At 37.6% G+C, this 21,982-nt stretch overlaps 3 protein-coding genes and 1 long non-coding RNA gene across 4 annotated transcripts; 2 read left to right on the top strand and 2 right to left on the bottom strand.

Moving 5' to 3' along the window:
* Window positions 1–243: 243 nt before the first annotated feature.
* LOC131013322 (uncharacterized) lies at window positions 244–1,123 on the bottom strand. Its single transcript, XR_009097636.1, has 2 exons — window positions 1,056–1,123; window positions 244–536 (listed from the first exon to the last, which is right to left on the bottom strand). It is a non-coding gene; the product is annotated as an uncharacterized LOC131013322 (long non-coding RNA).
* Window positions 1,124–12,186: 11,063 nt separating this feature from the next.
* Window positions 12,187–12,870, top strand: LOC131008296 (uncharacterized). Its single transcript, XM_057935183.1, has 2 exons — window positions 12,187–12,580; window positions 12,737–12,870. The coding sequence occupies exons 1-2, from the start codon at window positions 12,187–12,189 to the stop codon at window positions 12,868–12,870; spliced, it is 528 nt and encodes a 175-aa protein (XP_057791166.1).
* A 4,612-nt stretch (window positions 12,871–17,482) lies between these two features.
* LOC131013323 (uncharacterized) lies at window positions 17,483–19,139 on the bottom strand. Its single transcript, XM_057941395.1, has 2 exons — window positions 18,750–19,139; window positions 17,483–18,378 (listed from the first exon to the last, which is right to left on the bottom strand). Exon 2 carries the CDS (start codon window positions 18,318–18,320, stop codon window positions 17,886–17,888), a length of 435 nt encoding a protein of 144 aa, XP_057797378.1. The 5' UTR covers window positions 18,321–18,378; window positions 18,750–19,139; the 3' UTR covers window positions 17,483–17,885.
* On the top strand, window positions 18,661–20,943 carry LOC131008297 (uncharacterized). Its single transcript, XM_057935184.1, has 2 exons — window positions 18,661–18,867; window positions 20,059–20,943. The coding sequence occupies exons 1-2, from the start codon at window positions 18,661–18,663 to the stop codon at window positions 20,941–20,943; spliced, it is 1,092 nt and encodes a 363-aa protein (XP_057791167.1).
* The last annotated feature ends 1,039 nt before the right edge of the window (window positions 20,944–21,982 follow it).

The raw sequence follows: 21,982 nt of genomic DNA on the forward strand, positions 1-21,982 counted from the left end.
ACTCAATTTTAAAAGAGTAGAAGCAATCAAGGGTTCAACTTAGTCAAGCAATAGACTCAGAGCAGATGACCTGCTCTGATACCACCCTGTCGCAGCCCGAAAACCCGACACTAGTAATAGTGGGGTACGAGTATCGATACGACTATTTTTAAAGAATAAAAGATAAGAAGAACTAGGTGAACGTCATGCGGAAGCTCACGTAAAAGCATGCTAAGGAAAAACTTCATAAAATTAGCCCAAGGGTAAAATCGTCAACATTGTCATAACTTTTTAATTATTAGGAATTTCACGAACAAAAACAAAACGCGTATAGTTCATTTTTCATAAGGAAGCATAATTTGCAGAGTATCGCAGCAAAAGGCGAACCGATTATATGTATGAAGACACATAACCGTGAGTGTATTGCTTGATCTCAAAAGAAACTAAGTAATTCAAACATCAAGACTCTATTATCATAGAGGCAAAATAGTAATTTAATTTACATCATTTGAAACTCTCCCCCATCAGCACCAGTCCAATCTCACTCCCAGCTTAGCCTGCACATTTAGAAATACATGCAGGGCGTGAGTACATAATACTCAGTGGGCAAATGCCGAAAAACAAGAAAGGTGCTCATAGAGCTATAGGTTTGAAGCTTGCCATATCTCAGCAACACACAGAAATAAATTAGCATTAAAAGAATCTGTGCATGCAGTTTTCATAATCAACATCAAAAATAAGTGTCTGCAGACAAAGTATACGACATGTATGTACCGCATCTACAACTCATCATCATAATTAAGGTACTGAGAAGTAGGCCTCCCTCTCAAGTACCGTGACCGGCCGACCCGAAGACGGCTCACAGTCACCTCTGTGCACAAAATCCCGCTTGTGGCAGGACCGAATTCGTCTCATCAGTAGAGGGTAACACACAAGCTCAACATCAAAAATTGGCAAGTCAAACAGTTCTCAAATATCATTTATCTCAAAACATTTGTTAATCTCATAACATCATTATATCATTAAATCATTTTAGAAAGCTCGGATAATAATTGTATACTCAAAATATTGCCCACCTGAAGTCCTTCGCTTATTCTGGAAAGAAATCAGGCAACTTACTTCTTCGTCTCGCTCGGGCCTTTATATGTCATCATCACATCGTCATCGTCATCGAAGGTTCATGTGATAAAACAAACCTTAGTCAGAAACTCAAATTCTAAATCCAATCTCTTCTTTACTCTAACTTCTCACTCAACGTCTATTTACCCGTTAAAACTCAATCCCTAGGTATACTTGGCTTCTAAGGATTCACACGTCCAATTTTCGACTTAACTCTCAACTCGACTCAAACTCATAGCAAACAAGCACATAAACAAGTATAAGCACTTAAGCATATTAAAAACACACATAGACAAGTCGAAAACAAGCTTTACTCTGCACTGACTCAACTTTAAAACCTCACCAGACTCTGTACAGAACTCTCCTGGGGTCGTAACTCATACCAAAAGAAACCTCTTCGAGTCTAGTTTCATTTAAAAAAAAGTAGGATCAAAAACTCCAAGTATTTTAGGAGATATGACTGTTTTACTACAGTCTACCATATTCGGCAGTTTTTAGCAACCGAAAAGTTTGATTTTTGAAAAATAGTAAACGTTGTCAAAACGGTCTGAAATTTTGTGGGTACTTAGCTAGGACACTCAGGTCTCAACCATAAAAATTTGGGTTCCAGAATGCTAAGGAAAGCTACTGGAAACGACGACTCTATTGGCTACTCACCGAACAATTCGGCAGAATGTAGCAGTTTTAGTATTACATTTTATAAAAATAGCAAACGAAGTCCAAATGACTTGAAATTTTACCGGTGTGCTCAAGACTCTCAAATATACCTACCATAAAAGTTTCAGGGCGTTTGGGTATCAAGAACCCCTCGAAAACAGTAGGTCAGTGGGTCGTGAAAAACGACTCCGAAACATACACACAAGTAAACATGCTCAACTCAACAATTATACAAAGCAACCACATCAAAACTCATTTTAAGCACTTAAAGCACTTAAAAACATCCAAATACATCAAAATACTCGTAATACTCAATCTCGACTCTTTTCTTTCATCATCCACTCAAATCTCATAGAAAACACTTCAACGAACATATCTAACAAATTCCTTCTCAATTTCATGCTCGAAATTTCTCAAATACTCAAATATGATCATTTACATCATATAACTCATTATTCTCATATTTACTCTCTTTTTATCATAAAAACTATATTTATTACATTTTTATGAAAATCCATGTATCAACATAAAACTCTTAGCAAAACATGGATAAAATTCTCATAATGATCATAGAGCAAATAAACCTCATTTTATAAAGCATCAAACTCACATCATACAAAAACTCAAAAATCATACAAACTAAACTTAGCCAAAATTTTATTTAGCCTACAATAGACTTAATCAAAAATACAAAGACACTACTATCATGCTTAAAAACATATATTCCAAGCAAAAACACTTAAATAACACATAGACTAAAAAGTCCTAATTTTTACTAACTAACTCTTTGAAATTTTTACAAACACATACAAATCTTTAATCTACTCATAGATCTTTCATTTTTAACCACTTAATCTCACATCAAAACCATCAATTCACAAATAAGGGCATATATACACATATCCCTAAATTTTAATAAACTATCCCACATCAAAAACTCCAATTGACATCATATACTTAAATTAATCCATCAATCATCATCATCTACACCTCATAGACTCATTTATATCATCAATTCATCATTTAACTCATTAACTCCAAAGTTACCATTTTTGGGGTAAACTAACTTCCATCAAAGTTTCACATCTCATGACACATATTTCACAACATATATCAAACATCAATACACATCACATAACTCTCATTTTTCACCCCCAAACAAGAAAAGAAAAAGAAAAATTTTGAAAGGGGTGAGGACCCTTTTTTTCGAAAATTTGGAAAAGAAAAGGGAGGGGTGATTTTCTTGCTCATCTTTAAGAATACACTCACATAACATCTTTCAAACAAGATTTTAGGGAAAACATGGTTACTCACCCAAGTTCTTACCAAAATTTCTCACTTTCTCACTCTACTTTGGAGCTTCTTCTCCAAGGATTTTCTTGATCAATTTAGGATAGATAGTGTTTATGGAAAGTTTTAGAGTGATGTGAGGTGTTTGGTAATTTTGTTGGAAGCTTCGAAGGTTTGCTCTAATGGTGGAAAATGGTGGAAGTGTGAGGTGAAGAAGATGAGTGTATGTATGTGTGTTGGGCGAAAATTGTAGTGAGGGAGAGAGGGGTGATGGCCGAAAATTTAGTGAGGGAGAGAGGGATTTGGCTTTTGCAAGATTGAGTTTGATCTTGCATATCTTATGCAATATTTGCTAATTAATGCTCCTCTCTCTCTAATCTTTTCTCTTCTCTCTCTAATCTTTTCTCTCTCTCTCTCTAATCTCTCTCTAATCTCTACACTCTCATCTCTACTCTCTCATCCTCTATACTCTCAATCTCTACTCTCTCAATTCCTTACTTAGCAAAATTGAGACATATAACATATGGTATGGGAGATTAAAATAAAGTGTGAGAAGGGTGATTAGATAAAAATCACAAAACTATGGTAAAGTCACTCATTAATAAAATACCATAGTATAATTATTCATGTGACCAAAATAATGATCATAGCACTATTATTAGTGCACTCACTCAATCATAATATTCCTCTTCGTAGGAAAAATAATTTAAAAAAAATATTATGCCCGGAAAAATTTTCATAAACCGGCATCATTCGATTTCTCGATAAAAATAAACCATACTTGCTTTGGAAACTCAATCAAAATTCCAAATGCAAAAGTCTCGAATAAAAATCATAATAACTCGGTCACAGTGACACACATCACGAAAATCACATAGTCGATCAGTCACGTAATTTCACATAATGTCACATTAAAGCAGTCGGCAAACAAACAAACTAGACATCTCTCGGACCGACTCTTTTCATCAAGGTTCTCACTCTTTCTTCCTCGACTCTAGGTCAGACTCATTATACCTATTCTCTTTAATAGGTCAATCAAACTCTGATAACTCAGTATCTGGTAAATCTATTCCCGGTAATCGGAAATAAAATCTCAACTCAATTCAATCAGCATCTCTATCTCAGCTCATTTCTCGAATCTCATCATTCTAACTCTATCCTCGGTTTAGTCACTCGTATCTCTATTTAAAAGACAAACTGTCTTATCTTGGTCATAAAATAATAAAAAAAAATAATCTCGCATCTCGACATCTCAGTTCTCTCAATAGTGTTAAGACACTATCTCACATCATAGGAAAAGTACGGGGTGTTACAAGCCAAGTAGTTGATATAGGCTGTTATTCCTTGCTGCTTTCAATATAACCTTGTTTCCCTTCTTAACATACAGAAAACCTTCATTGGACATAAAATTGTACCCTCTTTTCTCAAGCATTCCTAGAGAAATCAAGTTTCTCTTCAATTTTGGGTTGAATCTCACTTCTTGCAAGATCTTTATTTCTCCTGCATGGTTTTTGATCTTGATGGTACTAATGCCCTTCACTGGGCAAGATTCATCATTACCCAAAATCACAGAGCATTTGCTTCCATACTGAATATCAATGAACCACTACTTTATGTAGCACATATGGAAAGTGCAGCCACTATCCATTATCTAATCATCTCATATGTTGTGATTCAATATATTCAGCATTTCAGCATTTTCACAACCTTCTGCCACATATGCAGAACTTGATTCTTTAGGTTGTTCACTCTGTTTCTTTTTCCAAGAATAGTATTTCTTTAATATGTGGCCTGCTCTCTTGCAGTAGAAACATTTTCTCTCCTCTTTTTCACCATCTTCTTTCTTTGGTTTCTTGGAGAACTTTTTGTCTTGATCCTGACCTTTCTTGTACTTCTTGTCCTTCTTTTGTTTGCCCTTCACATTCAATCCCCCAGCAGGTGTATCTTGTTTACATCCTGCTAACCTCTGCAACTCTTTGGCTTTGATTGCAAGCTCCACCTCATCAAGTGTGATAGATTTATCTCGACCAAAAAGCATGACATCTTTGAGATGCTCATAAGACTGGTGAAGGGCATTCAAGATAACAATAGCCTTATCTTCATCTGCAAGAACCACTTTGATAAACATAGTTTTCGTACCTCATTTTCGTATGAATTGTTGTCATTTTCCTTCATGTTTTACTTGTTTGTGCCTTAATGTTATGCTTTGTTGAGATTTGATGCTTGGTATAGTTTTTGGAGTGTTTTCAGGAAAAATCAAGGATTAATTGAAGGATTTTGAAGACATGAGATTGAAGTACATCTCGAGAGAAATCTTTGAGCGCAAACGACGACCAAATCCGAGTCCTGACGAGGGAGAACAGAGCAAAATGAGCAGACTGCGCAAATAGCCCAGGACCCCGCGGTCGCCACCCGCGGCCGCGGGATGGGACTGCAGGTCCCCTGCCATTTGCCCATGTTCCCTAGCCGCGGTCACGGGCTATGACCGCATAAAAAAGGCGCCCCCCTTCCCCCCCCCCCCCCCCCCGGATTTTGAGGCCTAATACCCCATTCCCCCCCCTCCCCCCATTCTTCACATCTATCATCTCCCCCAACATTCAATACACTCTCCTACCTCCATACTAAACCCTAACCTCCATTAATACTCACACCTACCATTTGAAGAAGGCATTGAAGAGGAGAGAAGATTGAAGAAAAGCCATTAATAGGATTTGTCACTCATTACTCTCTCTTTCATATATGTATTTCTTTGATTTAAGTATGTTGTTTGTGAACATGGTAGGCTAAAATCCCCCTTTGATTTGGGGATTAGGCTATTTGGATGTTGTAATGGATTGAATATTGTGCTCAATATATATCTTGTTTGTTTCTATTGGTATTATCTTTTCAAGCCCTAGGTTTATATCTTATATGGATTGTTGGCCACTTTCTATGCATTTTTAATTTGTGATTTGAATCGGGAGAGGATAATCATAATAGATTAGGAGCTTGAAACATATCAACTCAATAAACTGGGAGGTTGAGAGTTGGGTGAGAGTTTGTCGATCTTTGTGTGCTTTTGGGAGTTATAGGTTAGAAGTTGACCGGGGACGGCAACTATGACCCGTAGTCTACCGTTTTAGTCGTCCGGGAGGGGGCTAGAACTAGTTGGGAGATCACTCTAGATAATTAGGAACATCGAGATTAGTATTGAGCTATTTGAAGTCTATTACTTGTCCATTGATGCCTAGTCCCTAAATCACCCTCATCACTTGTTTAATCCACTTGGCTTATTTGATTTTATTTGTCTTTGAACTTGTTAGATAATTGTTTAGATAACCAAACCACTCACCTCATTGTCTAGTCTAAATAGCATTAGTACAATGAATTAAAATAATCACTAGAATTGAACTACTAATCCTTGTGGAATACGACCTTGCTTCCTTATATTGCAACTACACCATACACTTGCGGCGCCTACGGAGAAACCTCAGTCACAAACTCTTGTGGTGCGTGATAGGGAAGAGAAACAATGGAATGTGGTCAAGAATGGAAAGTCCCAGCAACCTCCGCTGAAGGACGTTTCCACGTCTAAAGACTTGGCTATTGACAGAGTTGATGGGGCAAGCCTGAAGGGTTCCTGCTGCTAGCCCGACGGGTTCTGGATCCAGGTTTGATGTGCTGAACATCAGGAAAGATGATGATCGTCCTCTGAATTCTCCCAGAAGGATGTCTGGTCCGGATCTCTTAGCGGCGATTACGGTGGATGTGGATGAGCAATTGGTTATCAAAGAGGGGGAGACAATACTGAGATGGCTGAGGATTTTGAGGATTCTTCTGTGGATGAGCATATTATTATAGAAGAAGAGTCCGATGAGATGCATCACGAGGAGTCGGCTAAAAGCAAAGCGAGGAAGTTAGTTGAGTTGGTGTTGGGAACCTAATGAAATATCCTAATCCTAGTTTTGATGATACAAAAATCAATAGGTTTCACTTGTAATAGACTAGAACTGCTCGAAGTCAAGTGTTAGAGTTCTTTTTCTAGTTTAGTTGTTGTTCTGAAGACTGAAGCCGGAGGACTGAAGATGCCGACTGATGTAACGATTAAGGCAAAGTCAAATACTGATATTTGACTAACCTGTCCAAGAATCAGTTGCGACTGATTATTTAATGCGAGCCACGTGGATTCAACGGACTGATACTAAAGTCAAGTATCAGTTAAACATTCTTCCTCGGACCTCTAAAGTTTAAAGGAAGCCACGCACTCCAGAAGTACAGCTGCATTAACTGCAGAGATCTCAGGATCGTCCTTTCTCTGCAGCGGCCACTCCTTTTGGTGATTACCTTTTTAGAGATGTCCTATCTCCTGCTCCTCAAAGTAGTCGTTCTCACCAAACAAGAAACCTCGAAGATTGAAGCATCAGCCCAAGTTCAAATTACTCTCTAACGGAAAAAATCTTGAAGACCATCTCCGCCAACGGATCTATTCAAGACGTCTCCTATAAAATGCATACGAGGATCACTTCAATCTTTACCGATTCAACAACATAAGCTGAAACGCTGCCGAATTCGTTACTCAGCAAACTAAGCATCCCCAAAGCTTGAATCGAAGAAGAGAATCACAAAGCCAAAAATCAGTCACTGTTGATTACATATATTCTCTTAGAACTTAGGCAGATATTGTATATCCAAAGCCTAGGTAAAACTGACTGCAGAGGACTTGTTCTTTATGGTTTAGTTGGCAAGTGTTCAAACCTCCTTTCAACGGACCGAATTGAGAGTTTGTGTCGAAAAGGAGTTCATGCCAGTGTTCTGTCTCCGTAAGATCTTAGTGCCCAGTGTGCGCTAGGAGTGAGAAATCCAACCCAGTGTGTTGGTACTGAAGATAGGCTCTTCAGTTTTTTCGGTTTGCTGTGCATCCATAAGCACATGCCCAGTGAAGTTTGTCAGTCTGATCAACTGATCGTGGATGTAGGAAGTATTTTCCGAACCACGTAAAAATCTCTATGTTGTTTATTGCTTTCAGTATTTACCTTCTTACTTGCTCAATCCTTTGTAAACTGATATTTGTTTAACTGCAAAGAGAAACATTAACTTTGACAAACGTGATTAATCACACAGGCTATTTCTCAAAGAAAAGTTTTCCGCTGCATATGCTATTGGTCTGACTGATAAATCTTAGGATAGTCAGCTAGACTGATAACATCACTCTATTCATATAAACTTGACTGAAGCCTTTCGTGTATCAGTTAAAGTCTCAAGACTTAACTGATAACTCCTTACTCAAGAGTTTTCGGTATCAGTCAACAAACTCTGCTTTAACAAAGTCCTTTAATCTAAAAGGTTGTGTTAGTGTGTGTAAAAGTTATTTCAACAAAAATAGTTAATAGATGTATTCCCCCCTCTCATATACCTATACGAGACCCTCCAGACCCAACAGTTGGAGAATGCCATGAAGGCGCAATGACTGGAGAAAATCCTTGAGCTCGCTAAAGCTCTCATTTTATCTGAAACTGATATGATGGGTAAAGTTAAACGTCGCAGAAGGCCTACTAAACAAGAACAGACGAGTCGTGCTCTGAGTCAGAATAGACAACCCGTAGATGAGGGAATTAAAAGTCGGCTTCGTAAACACACAGACATGGGGCAAAAGCCGAGGAATTTCGTGATTGAGCAAGGTGACAAAACTAATATCCACACCATGGAGAGCGTGGCGATGGGCAGATGGGCGAAAGAAGTGGAGTTGAGCGAGTCTCGCTCCGATGAATTCTAATCTTTTTGATGAATATTATCGCTTGGAACATCCAAGGCATGACAGATGAATCCATGCATCTTCTTAGGGAGCATTGTGCTTCCTATTTTCGTACTATTCTGGGTTTAATCGAGCCCAAGAAGGCTTTTCACAAAGTGAGACATAGCTTCTGGACAGCGCTGAACTTGGTTCCGGTTTATCAAAATTCTAGGCATATTCATCGTTCCAATATTTGGTTACTCTCTCATCCTGCGGTAATTACCTCGGTTGTCTTCTCATCGAAGCAAGCGGTCATTGTTGACTGCATTTGGCAGAATTTTTCTTTTAGAGTGGCGGTGGTTCTAATGATCAGATGCTTTGGAGGGACCTTCTCCGTTTCGCTATGGGAAACATGATTATCATTGGAGATTTTAACGCGATTAAAGGGGCTCATGAACGTATTAGCCTGGCTACGACTTCTTTTGAGGCTTGTAGGGATTTTTGTCAGTTTATTGAGGATTTGGATTTCGTTGAATCTCCTACTGATGGGCCGCGCTTTACTTGGTCTGGAAGAAGATTCTTACCTCGGCATGTAGAATCTATTCTAGCCCGCGCTCTATTTTTCTTGGATTTCGGTAATTTATTATCGTCGATGGTGACTACAACCTTACCGAGATTGACCTAAGATCATTCGCCTCTTGTTCTCCAATGCAAGGCGGCTGCTCATGCTAGACGTCGGTCCTTCCGGTTTCTCAATATGTGGGTACTCCACCCTTCTTTTTTGGAGATGGTGACTGATTCGTGGAGTACTCCTTTGGAGACGAGATGTTCGATTCTTCGAGTTATGCTTAAGCTCAAAAGGCTCAAGTCGGTGATTCGTCGTTGGAACAAGGAGGTGTTTGGAAATGTGGATACGAACATTCGTCAGTTGCAGAGTCAATTGGCGGATGTTCAAAGTCGGATTTCTATTAACGGGTATTCTGAGGACATTTTTTATGAGGAAGTGGCGCTTCAAGCTAAGATTAATGTTCATCTTACTTAGAAGAATAATTTGATGCAACAGAAAAGTCGGGCGACTTGGCTCCAGGATGGTGATAGAAACACGTCTTTTTTCCACAAGATGACAAAGTTTAAGTGGCGTAATTATTCTATCTCTCATCTGAAGATTGATGGGTCTGATGTTTATGACCAGTCGACCATTGAGCAACATATTGTGAGCTATTTTTCTTCCTTGTTTTCGGACGATGGCAGCCCTGTTTCGGAGTTGGTGGAGATTGAAGCTCGCATTGATCCTGTCATCTCTGATGAGCAATCGGTTGCTCTTATTCGCATTCCGGACGATAGTGAGGTTATGGCGGCAGTTTTCTCTATGGATGTGAATAGCTCGCCCGGGCTTGATGGCTTTTCTGGGATGTTTTTTCAGCACTGTTGGAGCATCATTAAAGAGGATGTTATCAAAGCGGTCAGAACCTTCTTTATGAAATCTTATTTGCCCAATGGTTCCAATTCGAGTACTTTGATCCTCATTCCCAAAAAAGAGACCATTACTACGGTGGCGGATCTAAGGCCGATAATTCTATCTAATTTTTTCTTCAAGATTATATCTAAGATCTTTGCTACTAGGCTTAGCTTAGTGGCCTCTACTCATGTTTCTTACAATCAGTTTGGGTTTATTGGTGGTCGCAACATTCATGATTGTAGAGGACGAATCGTGGATCTAACATGGCTTGTAAAATCGACATCCACAGGGCTTTTGATACGATTTGCTGGGAGTTCATTTTTCAAGTTCTGAAAGCTAATAGATATCCTGACCGTTTTATTGAGTGGGTCTCGATCATTTTTCAGTCGGCCAGATGACAATGGCCGTCTCAATGGTTACTTCGGCTGCTCACGTAGGATCCGTTAAGGAGACCCTCTCCCTCCGATCCTATTTGGTATTGGTAAGGATGTTCTGAGTGACTTGTTTTATAGCTGTGTTGATTCTGGGCACCTACATTCGATGAACTTTAGCCGGGCGGCTAATTTTCCTACCCATCTTTTCTATGCGGATGATATCATCATTTTTTGTAATGCTTCGGTCCGAAATTCTTGCAAGATCAAGGATATTTTAACTTATTATGGTGAGATTTCGGGTCAGATTTGCAGTTTAGAGAAATCTCACGTTTATTTTGGGAAATGGGTTTCTATTTCTATGAAGCGGGGTATTGGTCGTACTCTTAGATTCCCTGCAGCTTCTTTGCCTATTACCTATCTTGGTGTTCCGATTTTCACGGGAAGACCGAGGGCTTCTCATTTTATGGCTATCCATGATCGCATCAAAAGTTTACCCGTTGGAAAGGTCTGCAGGTTTCGATGGCAGGTTGTCTTTGCTTGGTTAAGCCTGTGATCCAGAGTTCTATTATTCACTCGATGATTTAACGGTGGTCGAAATCTCTCTTACATAATTTGGATAAAAAGTGTCGAAATTTTATATGGACGGGGAGGACGGACACTAAACCCAACTGCCCGGTAAGCTGGAATCGTGTGTGTTCGATTCGTGAAGAGGGTGGGCTTGGCATTCACTCTTTTACGTTGATGAATAAATGTTATTTGATGAAGCTGGCCTAGAAGATGATTAAGGGGGTGGATCAATCACATGCTATTTTACAGTCTCGTTATTTGGACAAATTTGGGTTTGCCAAACATTGCGTATCCAATTCGCCTGTGTGGCTTAGCATCAAGGAGGAGGTGAATAATCTTATTGATGATTCCTATGCTTTTATAGGACGTGGGGGTTGTACGTTGTTTTGGAAGGACGACTGGCTTGGTTATAGATTGGTGGATAAGCTTAAGGTCCCTCACTTCATGTGGGATTATCTTAATCATTCCGTGCAAAACTACTTTTATGATGGTTTATGGCATTTCTCGGAATCGTTTGTTAGGTTTTTCCCAGAGATCGTGGTGGATATCATTATGCTTCCCATGGAGGCTGAGGAGGACACTCTTTATTGGAAGAAATCGTTGCGCGGGGAGGTGTCTGCTGCGCTAGCTTTTTCTAATTCTTGTCATCGGTTTCCTGCTGTTAAATGGGGAACTTGGCTTTGAGAGAGTTTTATTCCGGTGAGACGGTCTCTGCTTTGCTGGAGAATTATTCATGGTAGGCTCCCCACCTTGGATATTCTTATTCGATAGGGGCTTGTTGTGCCTAATGGTTGTCCGATTTGTTATCAGGCAACTGAGTCCATATCTCATTTTGCATGGAGCTGTGCACGTGTTATTCCGATTTGGCGTGAGATTCTTGGATGGTTCGGGAAAGAGGAGCTTTTGCATTATGTGGACATTTATAACTTCCTTGTTAGTGCTGGCATAGTCATTTTAGCACTCAGATTACTAATCTCTGGAAGACGACGATTATTAACCTTTTATGGAACCTGTGGGATACTCGGAATAAGATGGTTTTTGAAAATGTGTTCTTTGACTCGCGTCGTGTTGTTGCTTTTGCGAAAGTGGCGATTCAGGAGATTGATGCCACGTTTATGCGCATGGGCTCCATTCAGAATTCTTGGACGGACTTCCTTGTCACAAGACATCTTGGCGTGAAGAGTCGTGAGACGCCTCCTCCTTCAATGATTGAGGTTCATTGTTGGCCTCCAGTTTCAAGATGGATTAAAGTAAATACCGATGGTTCTGCCACGGGAGCTCCGGGTCTTATCGCTGCTGGGGGCATTTTTAGGGACAAGTGGGCTGCTATCAAGGGTTGCTTTCATATTAAAGGCGGCGTGGGCTTTGCTTTTGAGGCGGAGCTCTTAGCCATTATCATTGCCATTAACATAGCTCACAAACGCGGTTGGTTATACTTGTGGGTGGAGTCGGATTCGTCCTATGTTGTGAATTTGTTGAGTTCTCGTTCTTGTGACGTTCCCTAGAGATTTATGGCCTCTTGGAAAACTGTTTTTCATCTTTTAGATGATTTTCATACTATGGTTTCTCATATTTTTTTAGAAGAAAATAAATCGGCGGATATTATGGCGAATGGGGAGCGCACTGAGGGTTGGTGGCCTCATATCATTGATGATATTAAGCTTGCTATGGCGTTAGATATGGCTACGCACAACCATATTCGGATTGTTAAATAATGGGGTTTTTTTCTCGAGCAGCTAGTGTGCGGCTGATCGGTTGCTTGTACAGCAGGATGGGTGGCTGGAGGTCGGAGGTCTGGACCTACACGATGGTGAGATGCGTCGTTGGCAGGGGCAAGTCGTGCCATTGTGGGTTTGATTGCGGCAGTCGGTTGAACTGCTGCTCGTGGAGTGTGTTTTGGAGGACCTCCTCGGCTTTTTTACAGCCTGCTGGTACGCTAGCGGCTGGAGTCGAGGAGGTTTACCTCTGTTGGTGGAGTCGCGCCTTATTCTCTACTCACAACGGGTGGGCGACGGGTCTCGTTTCCGCGGATAGCTGGATTGGTCGTTGACGAGCTCTCTTGCAGGTTTTAACCTTTGGAAACGAATTGTTCTTTTGTTGCGTTTGGTTTGTTATTTTGTGGTTTGGCTTGCTGTTGCGAGTTGGGAGTCCGAAGACTCTTGGGGGCGATGGTTAGGCCGAAGCTCCCGAAGTTTTTCCTCTCCTTTCTGGCTTTGTGTTTTTTGTTTGTTAACTCACGTTGGTGTTTTCCTTTTAGACGAGTACTCTTTTTTCCCTTTAAGGTTTTTTCCACTGCCCTTAGTCCGTGTCTTTATGCTTTCAAGGGTGCTTCTAGGCTTTTTTCTTTTTTCTTTTTAATATAATCTCATTTTATTCTACTCCCTTCGTCCCATAATAAGTGGCCACATTCTTTTCGGCACGGAGATTAAGAAATTGAGTGTTATATGTTTTAATATAGTGTAGCCTACAATTGTTGACCAAATTAATGAGTAATTGTTGACTTAATTAAAGTAATTTTGGCATTTTTAGAAAGTGGCCTACAATTGTTGACCAAATTAGTGAGTAATTGTTGACTTAATTAAAGTAAACTTTTGCCATTTTTAGAAAGCAGCCACTTATAGTGGGACAGACGAAAAAGGAAATGTGGCCACTTATTATGGGACGGAGGGAGTATAATACATGGTATAAATTATTTTTTTTTTCAAAATCTCAAGCAATGACATCGTTTTAGTAATACCCATAGAACATATTTTGCTTCATTCATTTGAAGATATTTAATTACCAAAAAAGAATGAAAAATAATGCTTATAATTCAACATTTTAGATTCGTGTTGAAAGTTTCTTTTTTTTTAGATTCGTGTTGAAAGTTACTAACGTCTTATTTTTCACAATTAAACCACAAAGGACATTATGCTATTCCCAATAATACAGACAGATGTTCGGAAAGCTATTTTGTATTATTTAAATTGTATTCCTTTATTCCCTCTCAACACTGGAATATACTCCCTCCGTCCCGCCCAAGATGCTACATATTCCTTTTCGGGCCGTTCCAACGAAGATGCTACATTTATATATTTGGCAAAAATAAGGAATTTTAAACACTTAATTAACACTAATTAAATATTTCTTTATTACTTTCTATCTCCTACTTTATCACTTTATTACATTCTCTTTCTTACTTTATCACTTTATTATATTCTCGCTCTTATTTTATCACTTTATTATTACACACTTAAAACATTAATCTACAACTCCTTAAATCTCGTGCCGAAAAGCAAATGTAGCGTCTTGGCCGGGACGGAGGGAGTATAATTTATTGCTATTGCACGAAACTCAGATTCTGGATATTTCTCGTGTAGGCTTTTAATTTTATGATTTATTGGACTTTATAGCATGTGGAGATAGTAAAAAATACAATATGAAATACTTCCTTTATGGAAATAATATCACTATTCCTCAATATATATATATATATATATATATATATATATATATATATATATATATATATATATATATATATATATCACTAACTATTACTCCCTCTGTCTACGAAAAAGTGCCCTACTTAGTAAGTGCTTACCTCTTTTTTTCTGTCCACGAGAAAGTGCTCTGTTTACCTTTTTGTACATTCATACCCTTTGTTTTTCAATTTATTTACAACTTATGTCATTATTAAATTCACACTTTTATTTAATATATGCAATTAACCTACACAATTAACTCACTAATTAAAACTACGAAACCCACTCCCCCACGCCTAATCAATCCCATTTCCCCCAAAATTAAATTACTCTTTATCTGAACTCAAACAAGTGGAGAAAATACACACAAACCCTCCAAATTGTATCTCCAATTGTATCTACAACCCGATTTAATGGCTTTTGGGTTATGTGTGTTTGTTGATTAGCTCAATGGAATAATAAATATGTTCTGAAAATGAACTCCACTTCACGTGTGAATTCCGCACTACAAGAAATTGAGTTTTTACCCACACATAATAATGTGTGATAGTTTAGCCACACATAATTTCAAAATGTGTAGGTAATTCACACACAAAAAATTTCATTAGTTATTGACATTTAAAATGTGTGGCAAAAATATTTTTGTGATATTTTTTATTTTACGGTTATTTTTAAGTTTTATTTATGTATAATAAAATTTATTTTTAAATTTGTTGCGCCAACTTGGCAAACTAATAAAAATAAAAGTTATTAACCACACATGATTCTAAATTATCTATGTGTGGTTCCTGAATTTTTATCATTATTTATTCTTGACATGTAAGAAACATGGGAAAATATTTTTAGCTACATTTATATTTTGACTTTAATTAATTATTTATGCAAATCTTAATTGATGTTTTACCCACACATATTTTGAAAAATGTGTAGGTGAAACAATTTGAAACTTTCAATTAGTTATTGACATTTAAAATGTGTAGCAGAAAATTTATTTGTAACATTTATTATATGGCGGTAATTCTTTTTTAAGTTTTATTTTTATTAATGAAGTTTATTTTTATATTTTGTGTGCACCTCTATTAATTTTTTTAAACCACACATAATATATGTGTGGATAATAATTTTTATATTTATATTTTGACAAATTAAAGTAAATTTTATTTTATTTTTATATATTAGTGCCAACTAATCAATTGATTTCTCTACAATTATACAATAAAATAAAAATTAAATAGTCTTTAACATTAAAATAGGCATAAAAAAAACAAGAATGAATATGTTAAAAAAAAATACAAGAATTGAAATAGGCATAAAAATTAAATACTAGTCTTTAATATTAAAATCGAACTCAATAAAGAGTAGGATTGTTTAAACTCTCAACAACTAAAAGACAAGAAAATATTAACAAACTAATCAATGTCATTAGAACTACCCCTATTGTAATTTTTACCCCACTCAAAACAACTTTATCAGCTTTCTTAGTACCCGTGCCGGCACCCAAATGGGGCACTTTTTCATGAACGGAGGGAGTACCATTCATGAACTTATCATCTTTTAATTTGTGGGGCTTTTTTCACTCACTAACTTTCTGCCCTTTTTTTCATTTGCAGAATCTCTAAATAAATAGTTAATTTTTCTTAAAACCCATATCGACCTCTCTTAAGACTTCTTTTCATAGTCTCGTCTCCTAAATTTCAGTTCTACACATCATCTCTTTCCACTCTTAGCATCAAATAAAGGCGCAAAATCAATCATCTAAAACTTCCAAAAGCGAAAGATCAATCTGTATCTCAACTCTCAAGATATCATTCAACAGAAGCAAAGATGCCTAGACAAAGAATGAAGAAAACAATTGGAGTAAAATATCAAAGAAGATGAAAATTTTAAGACGCAAGGCAAGGCATATATACTCGAGGGCCTTTCACTTAGATCGAACCAGAGACGAGAATGTGACAAAGTCTCAAGAATCATGCTTTAAAGAATCAAGATTCTCCGATAACACGAGAGCTAAAATTGTCACGATAAGGATTAAATACTCAAAGGATTACATGATCCGACAAGTTCAGAAATGATCGGCCATGAATGTATGTCGTGGATCAGCCTATATTATTTTCATCTATCAAGCTATCGACCAAAGTCAGAGAAGACTAAAAGTTATGATAACAAAAGAAATCATTTCCAAACTCTGCTAATTCTTTGCTACTTCTTAGATTTCTTGTTTTGATAGTTTCTACAATCTAAACTGCTAACAAATTGGTGAGATTTGCATCTTTCAACTATCCCAACAGCCTTAAAAGCAACAACTAAAGACTAATGCTAATAAGTTGGCATGATTTAGGAGTGCAATAAAAAAACAAATTAGAGTGTACCATGCTACCAATATCAACCTCTCACAATCACATCAGATTCAAAAGCATACAAAAATTTATGTATCATAAGTATCTAACAGTACATAAACATAAACATTAATTCTGTTACTAACATTAAGGCAACAAAATTTTTGCAACTATGAAGATTGAAGACACATAAATTATAAAATCATCTAGAAAACAGAAATTTGAGGATAGAGGAACGTACCGCTAGAAAATAGTAAAGTAGAGCATGTTGTAAAAGACATGCTCGAGGTGAGGCACCATAACTTGCTGAGGGAGCATACTGATATAGGATGGGACAAAATGACTCCATCTCGAAAATGGTGTTAACGATAAAAATGTGTGTGCATGACCGATATAAAGCAACTCCGGTTGCTGTGTCGCGGATATTCAGAAATCAATTTTTGGTTTCAAGATTATTCTTATGTCGCGCAATCCGGCAGACTTAAGGAAAGTGAAAATCATAAGCATATAAGGGAGATAATCAAGACTCAAGTGAAACTCAGATCTCACAAATCATTGCCTATTCAAGGAAATTTACAACAAAGATGATCAACAATCAAAAGAGGAAAACATTGTATAAGAAAGACAGAAAAAAAAGGAGAAGAAATTATTCACAGTCTTATCAGATTCAAGTGTCCATCAGATTTAGTTTGTAAATATTGAAGTTTTCTGTCTGAAGCACATCAATCCCAGTCGAACCCCTAACTCACAAATGTGGGGCGGACCACATCTCAGTAGAAACATTTATCATCTTCCTCCCTTTCCGACACAAACAATGTAGATCAAGCTTGAAAAACCACATTCTACACACCAGTGAAAGACGTCGCAGTTCCCAGTTCCATCCTTGCCCACCAAATACCGTATGATAAAGAACATCGGCTAAAACAAACATCAATCATATTTCTCCCTCCACGAATACACGAGAAATAAAACCCATGAAAGCCCCAGAATAATGTCCCCAAAAACCAGCCTCAACCAGTCGTGCCCGAGATCCTCCACCTTCCTCTCAAAGTAAATCCTCCAAATTGCCATCGCAATGTGGAGAACCACACAGCCTCTTGCAAAGAAGCCATGGAACTCCTTCTCCTTCACAAACGCCACCATGAACAACAAGAGCCCAACAGCGAATAAAAGTAAACCCGAAAACGAATCAGAGGTTCGAATCAAGAGCTGATCATGAGGTGTTGAGCCCAAAAGCTTACTAGCATGGTCCTTACCATGGCTAAACACAAACACCTCATCCCTATAGAACATCATCATGGCTCCACATGACAAGGCCACCAAAGAATGGAGCATACAAATTAGGAAAAACCCAGATGACACCATAGATCAACCAACTTGTCTTATTAACTCAGAGGCAAGAACCAAGATTTGATTTTTATGCCTGAAATGACAATCAACATTAGACCTTAAGACAATTGGTAAAAACCCACATGAAGTTTTCAATCAACCTAATCTTAACTTGCATTTACACCCACTCACACCCCTCATTGCAATATTCAAAGAAACCCTTTACTATGTTACTTCAATAATAAACACACACACACACACAAAATCCCACTCAACATATTGAACAAAGCCAACCAAAATCAAGAAAAAGCTCAAATTGAAAACCCAGATGCCAATATATGTTACTTTAATAATTACACGCACAATCCCACTCAACATGATTGAGCAAAGCCAAACAAAATCAAGAAACAGCTCAAATTCAAGATTCAGATGGCAAAATATTGATATTAAAAGATCAAAAATTACCTGTTCAACGAACTTTCTGGATCCCAGACTGAGGCTTCTACAGAGAGATGATGGAAGGAATTCGATAAGAGAGAAAGATCCAAGAACTGTTTTTGGGTCCAAAACCCTGAGACTTATGGTATGCAAACGGATAATTGATGAAATAAGGAAAGTTTTGTGACCCAAAAAAAATGTAAGCGCTTGTGCAGATTTTGCTGTTAATGCTCGTTTTTACAGCTAATCAGCCGCTATATTTCGATTAGTTTGTGCCCAAAACAGAAGACAAAAGATCCAAAATCAATCGGGCCACAATTTTGGGATAATAAAAAGAATTGAAGAATCCATAAATAAATTTGTTAATGGGGCCAGCTCTCTTTAATTTTCTGTACAGATTATCTGAATTGAAGGGAATGGGATGCAGATCTTGAGATATTTATTCGAAATTAAAATTAGCGTAGCTGCGGGGTGGGTGGAGCGCTTCTAACCCGATTTGGATCCGGATACAGTATTGGGTTGGGGCCATAAATTGATGAATGATGTGCGCTGTTTTGTAGTTGACTGCTGCCGACATCTACATCAGTGTTGTCGTATGGTAATCGGGACATAATGTCAAATTCTATCCCAAATCATTTCTTCGAAAATAGAATAAATATAATTCAAATAATCACATGTCGGTATTCTACTTTTGATTTATAAAATTATACTCCCTCCGTCCACTAATTCAATGCCTTCTTTCTTTTTTGGGTCGTCCACCAACTCAAGGCCTATCTATTTTTAGTAAGATTTTATTTATATTTAATTTGTGGATCCCAATAAATAATACTCCATCTGTCTCCAAAATAACTTCATCTTTGAGGACGGCACGAATTTTAAGGAAAAATGGTAAAGTGTATTGATAGTGGAGAAAAATATGTTATAATTAGTATTGAGGGTGGTGAAAATGTGAAAAAGTGTTATAATTAGTATTGAGAGTGGTGAAAAAGTGAAAAGTAAGAATAAATAAAATATTATTAGTGGTGGGGTAGTTGTCCAAAAATGGAAAGAAAGAAAGATGAACTTATTTGGGGGACATCCCAAAAAGGAAAAAATATGAACTTATTTCAGGGACGGAGGGAGTACATTTTTTCTCCACTCAACTAATAAACAATACACTTTGTGGGTCTCTTTCTTCACTCAACCAATAAACAATATATTTTGTGGGTCCCCTTCTCCACTCAACTAATAAAAATACAATTTTTCTTAAAACCCGTGTTTTGCCTCTTAAGTCTTGAATTAGTGAACGGAGGGAGTAGTATTTTAATTTCAATTTATGATTTATTACAAAGTGTAGTTGATTCTTTTGTCTACAAAATTCTGGGATCACAAGTGGGCGGGGTCGTTGCCTCTCAAGCTGGTGTTTCCTAGGTTGTACCTCCTTAGTGCTAATAAAGAAGCACTCATTAGTGAGTCGGGTTTTTGGGAGAACGGGGGCTGGAAGTGGGATCTGAGTTGGAGACGAGAGCTCTTCGAAAGGGATAAGAGGGGAGTTCATGACCTGTTGTCTTTCATTTCTGGTACTAATCTTGTTGCAGGTGTGCCTGATGAATGGTCCTGGTCCGCCGCTAAAGATGGTTTATATTTAACTAAGTCGGCATACGAAGCCATCAAAGAGACAAGACAAGAAAGGCGAACATCGGAAGCGATCAATGAGATCCTCTCCAAGGTGTGGAAAAGCCCAGTCCCACTTAAAGTAAGAGTCATGGCCTGGAGGACGCTAAGAGATAGACTACCTACCTGCGCCAATCTTAGAAGAAGAAACATTGCGCTGAATGAAGTTGATACCGGTTGTAATGCGTGCTTTCATAGCGAGGAGACGATTAACCATCTGCTTTTTCACTGCCCAAAGACTGAAAAAGTTTGGGATGATATCTTTAGATGGCTTGGCATCTGTTTCGTGCGACCACAAAGCGTGGTTTCACACTTCCTTCTCTTTACCAACTTTGGAAACCGGAAAGAAAGTCGGAAATTCCTTTTGGCGCTGTGGTGTTGTGTTGCTTGGGTCGTTTGGAGATGTAGAAATGCGAGCAGATTCGAAGAAAAAGGATGGGAAATTTCCAAAGTGGTCTCGGAGATTAAGGTGAGAATGTGGGGTTGGGGTAAGATCTTCGGGTTTCTTAATTCTGATTTGAGCTTAGATGCCTGGATTGCGGGTGTTCCAACTCCATTGACGTTGTAATTTTCTTTTGGTACTGCTGGTACCTTCGTTGTTCTTTTTAATAAATTCCTTTTCTTATCAAAAAAAAAAAAGTTGATTCTTTTGTCTAGGGCGGTGTTTTGGGTTGAGAATGTGGATCTTTCTAGTTGCGAATATATTCTTTATTGAATTAATTATCCAAAGTGAAAAACAAAACATGGTTTAATGATGTTACAAAATATTGTTTTGATGTATAGTAATAGACAATTTTCATAAGAATATAAGTTTCGTGACTACATGTTCTCTAATCATTTTTAGGAGTGGAAATGGGTGAAATACTCGTCTGACACGTTAGATTTAAAATTCAACTGACACTACAACAAAAAACTTCTAATAGGACTCTCATAAGTGTCCTATTATGCAATACAATAGGGCTTTCCCTTGTATGGGACTTCCTCAAAATGAGTCCTATTTGCACTAGTCACAATATGTATGCGCATTGTCCTATTCTGGACGCTTCATTTTAGGATGCTCAGAGTATCCTATTAAAAGTTTACCAAAAAATGTGTAATAGGACATTTTTTGCCGTCCTATTCTGGGATGATTGGAGTCTCTTATTTTAGGATGCTAGAAGGCTTTTAAAATACAATTATAATATGAAAATTTAATGTTATAACTAAATTAACTATTATTTCCTAATATCCACAACATTCTACGTAACAATAATCCAACAAATATGAGATCAATCCCAATATAACAATGCTTTATTTCAAATCTAAAATTTCAAACATCACCAAGGAATATTATGGTGAAGGAACTCAATCATGAGTAAAAAAACTTACTACATAGTGTATATTAAATAGGTTCTCTTTGGTACCAACTGTTTTAGAATGGGACCTCTAGGCTCCACTTTTAAAGCTATTCAGCTTCTCATCAATCCAAATCGTCATTAGCTTTGACCTAAAATTTGCAAGAGAAAAACTCATTAGAATTGTAGTTATTCCAACAACAGGATACTAAATAATTGAATAAAAAAGAAAGTTGAACTTAGCAATCATGTGTTTTTAGGGAAAACAAAGAA

The sequence above is a fragment of the Salvia miltiorrhiza genome, chromosome 2 (genome assembly GCF_028751815.1).
Source record: "Salvia miltiorrhiza cultivar Shanhuang (shh) chromosome 2, IMPLAD_Smil_shh, whole genome shotgun sequence".
In the NCBI taxonomy this organism is placed as follows: Eukaryota; Viridiplantae; Streptophyta; class Magnoliopsida; order Lamiales; family Lamiaceae; genus Salvia; species Salvia miltiorrhiza.

Coding starts and splice junctions, on each gene's coding strand:
- LOC131008297 (XM_057935184.1), top strand. CDS start 18,661: ATGATTGAGCAAAGCCAAACAAAATCAAGAAACAGCTCAAATTCAAGA. Junction 18,868..20,058: donor CCAAAACCCTGAGACTTATG/GTATGCAAACGG, acceptor TACAAAGTGTAG/TTGATTCTTTTGTCTACAAA.
- LOC131008296 (XM_057935183.1), top strand. CDS start 12,187: ATGGTTTTTGAAAATGTGTTCTTTGACTCGCGTCGTGTTGTTGCTTTT. Junction 12,581..12,736: donor TAACATAGCTCACAAACGCG/GTTGGTTATACT, acceptor ATATTTTTTTAG/AAGAAAATAAATCGGCGGAT.
- LOC131013323 (XM_057941395.1), bottom strand. CDS start 18,320: ATGGTGTCATCTGGGTTTTTCCTAATTTGTATGCTCCATTCTTTGGTG.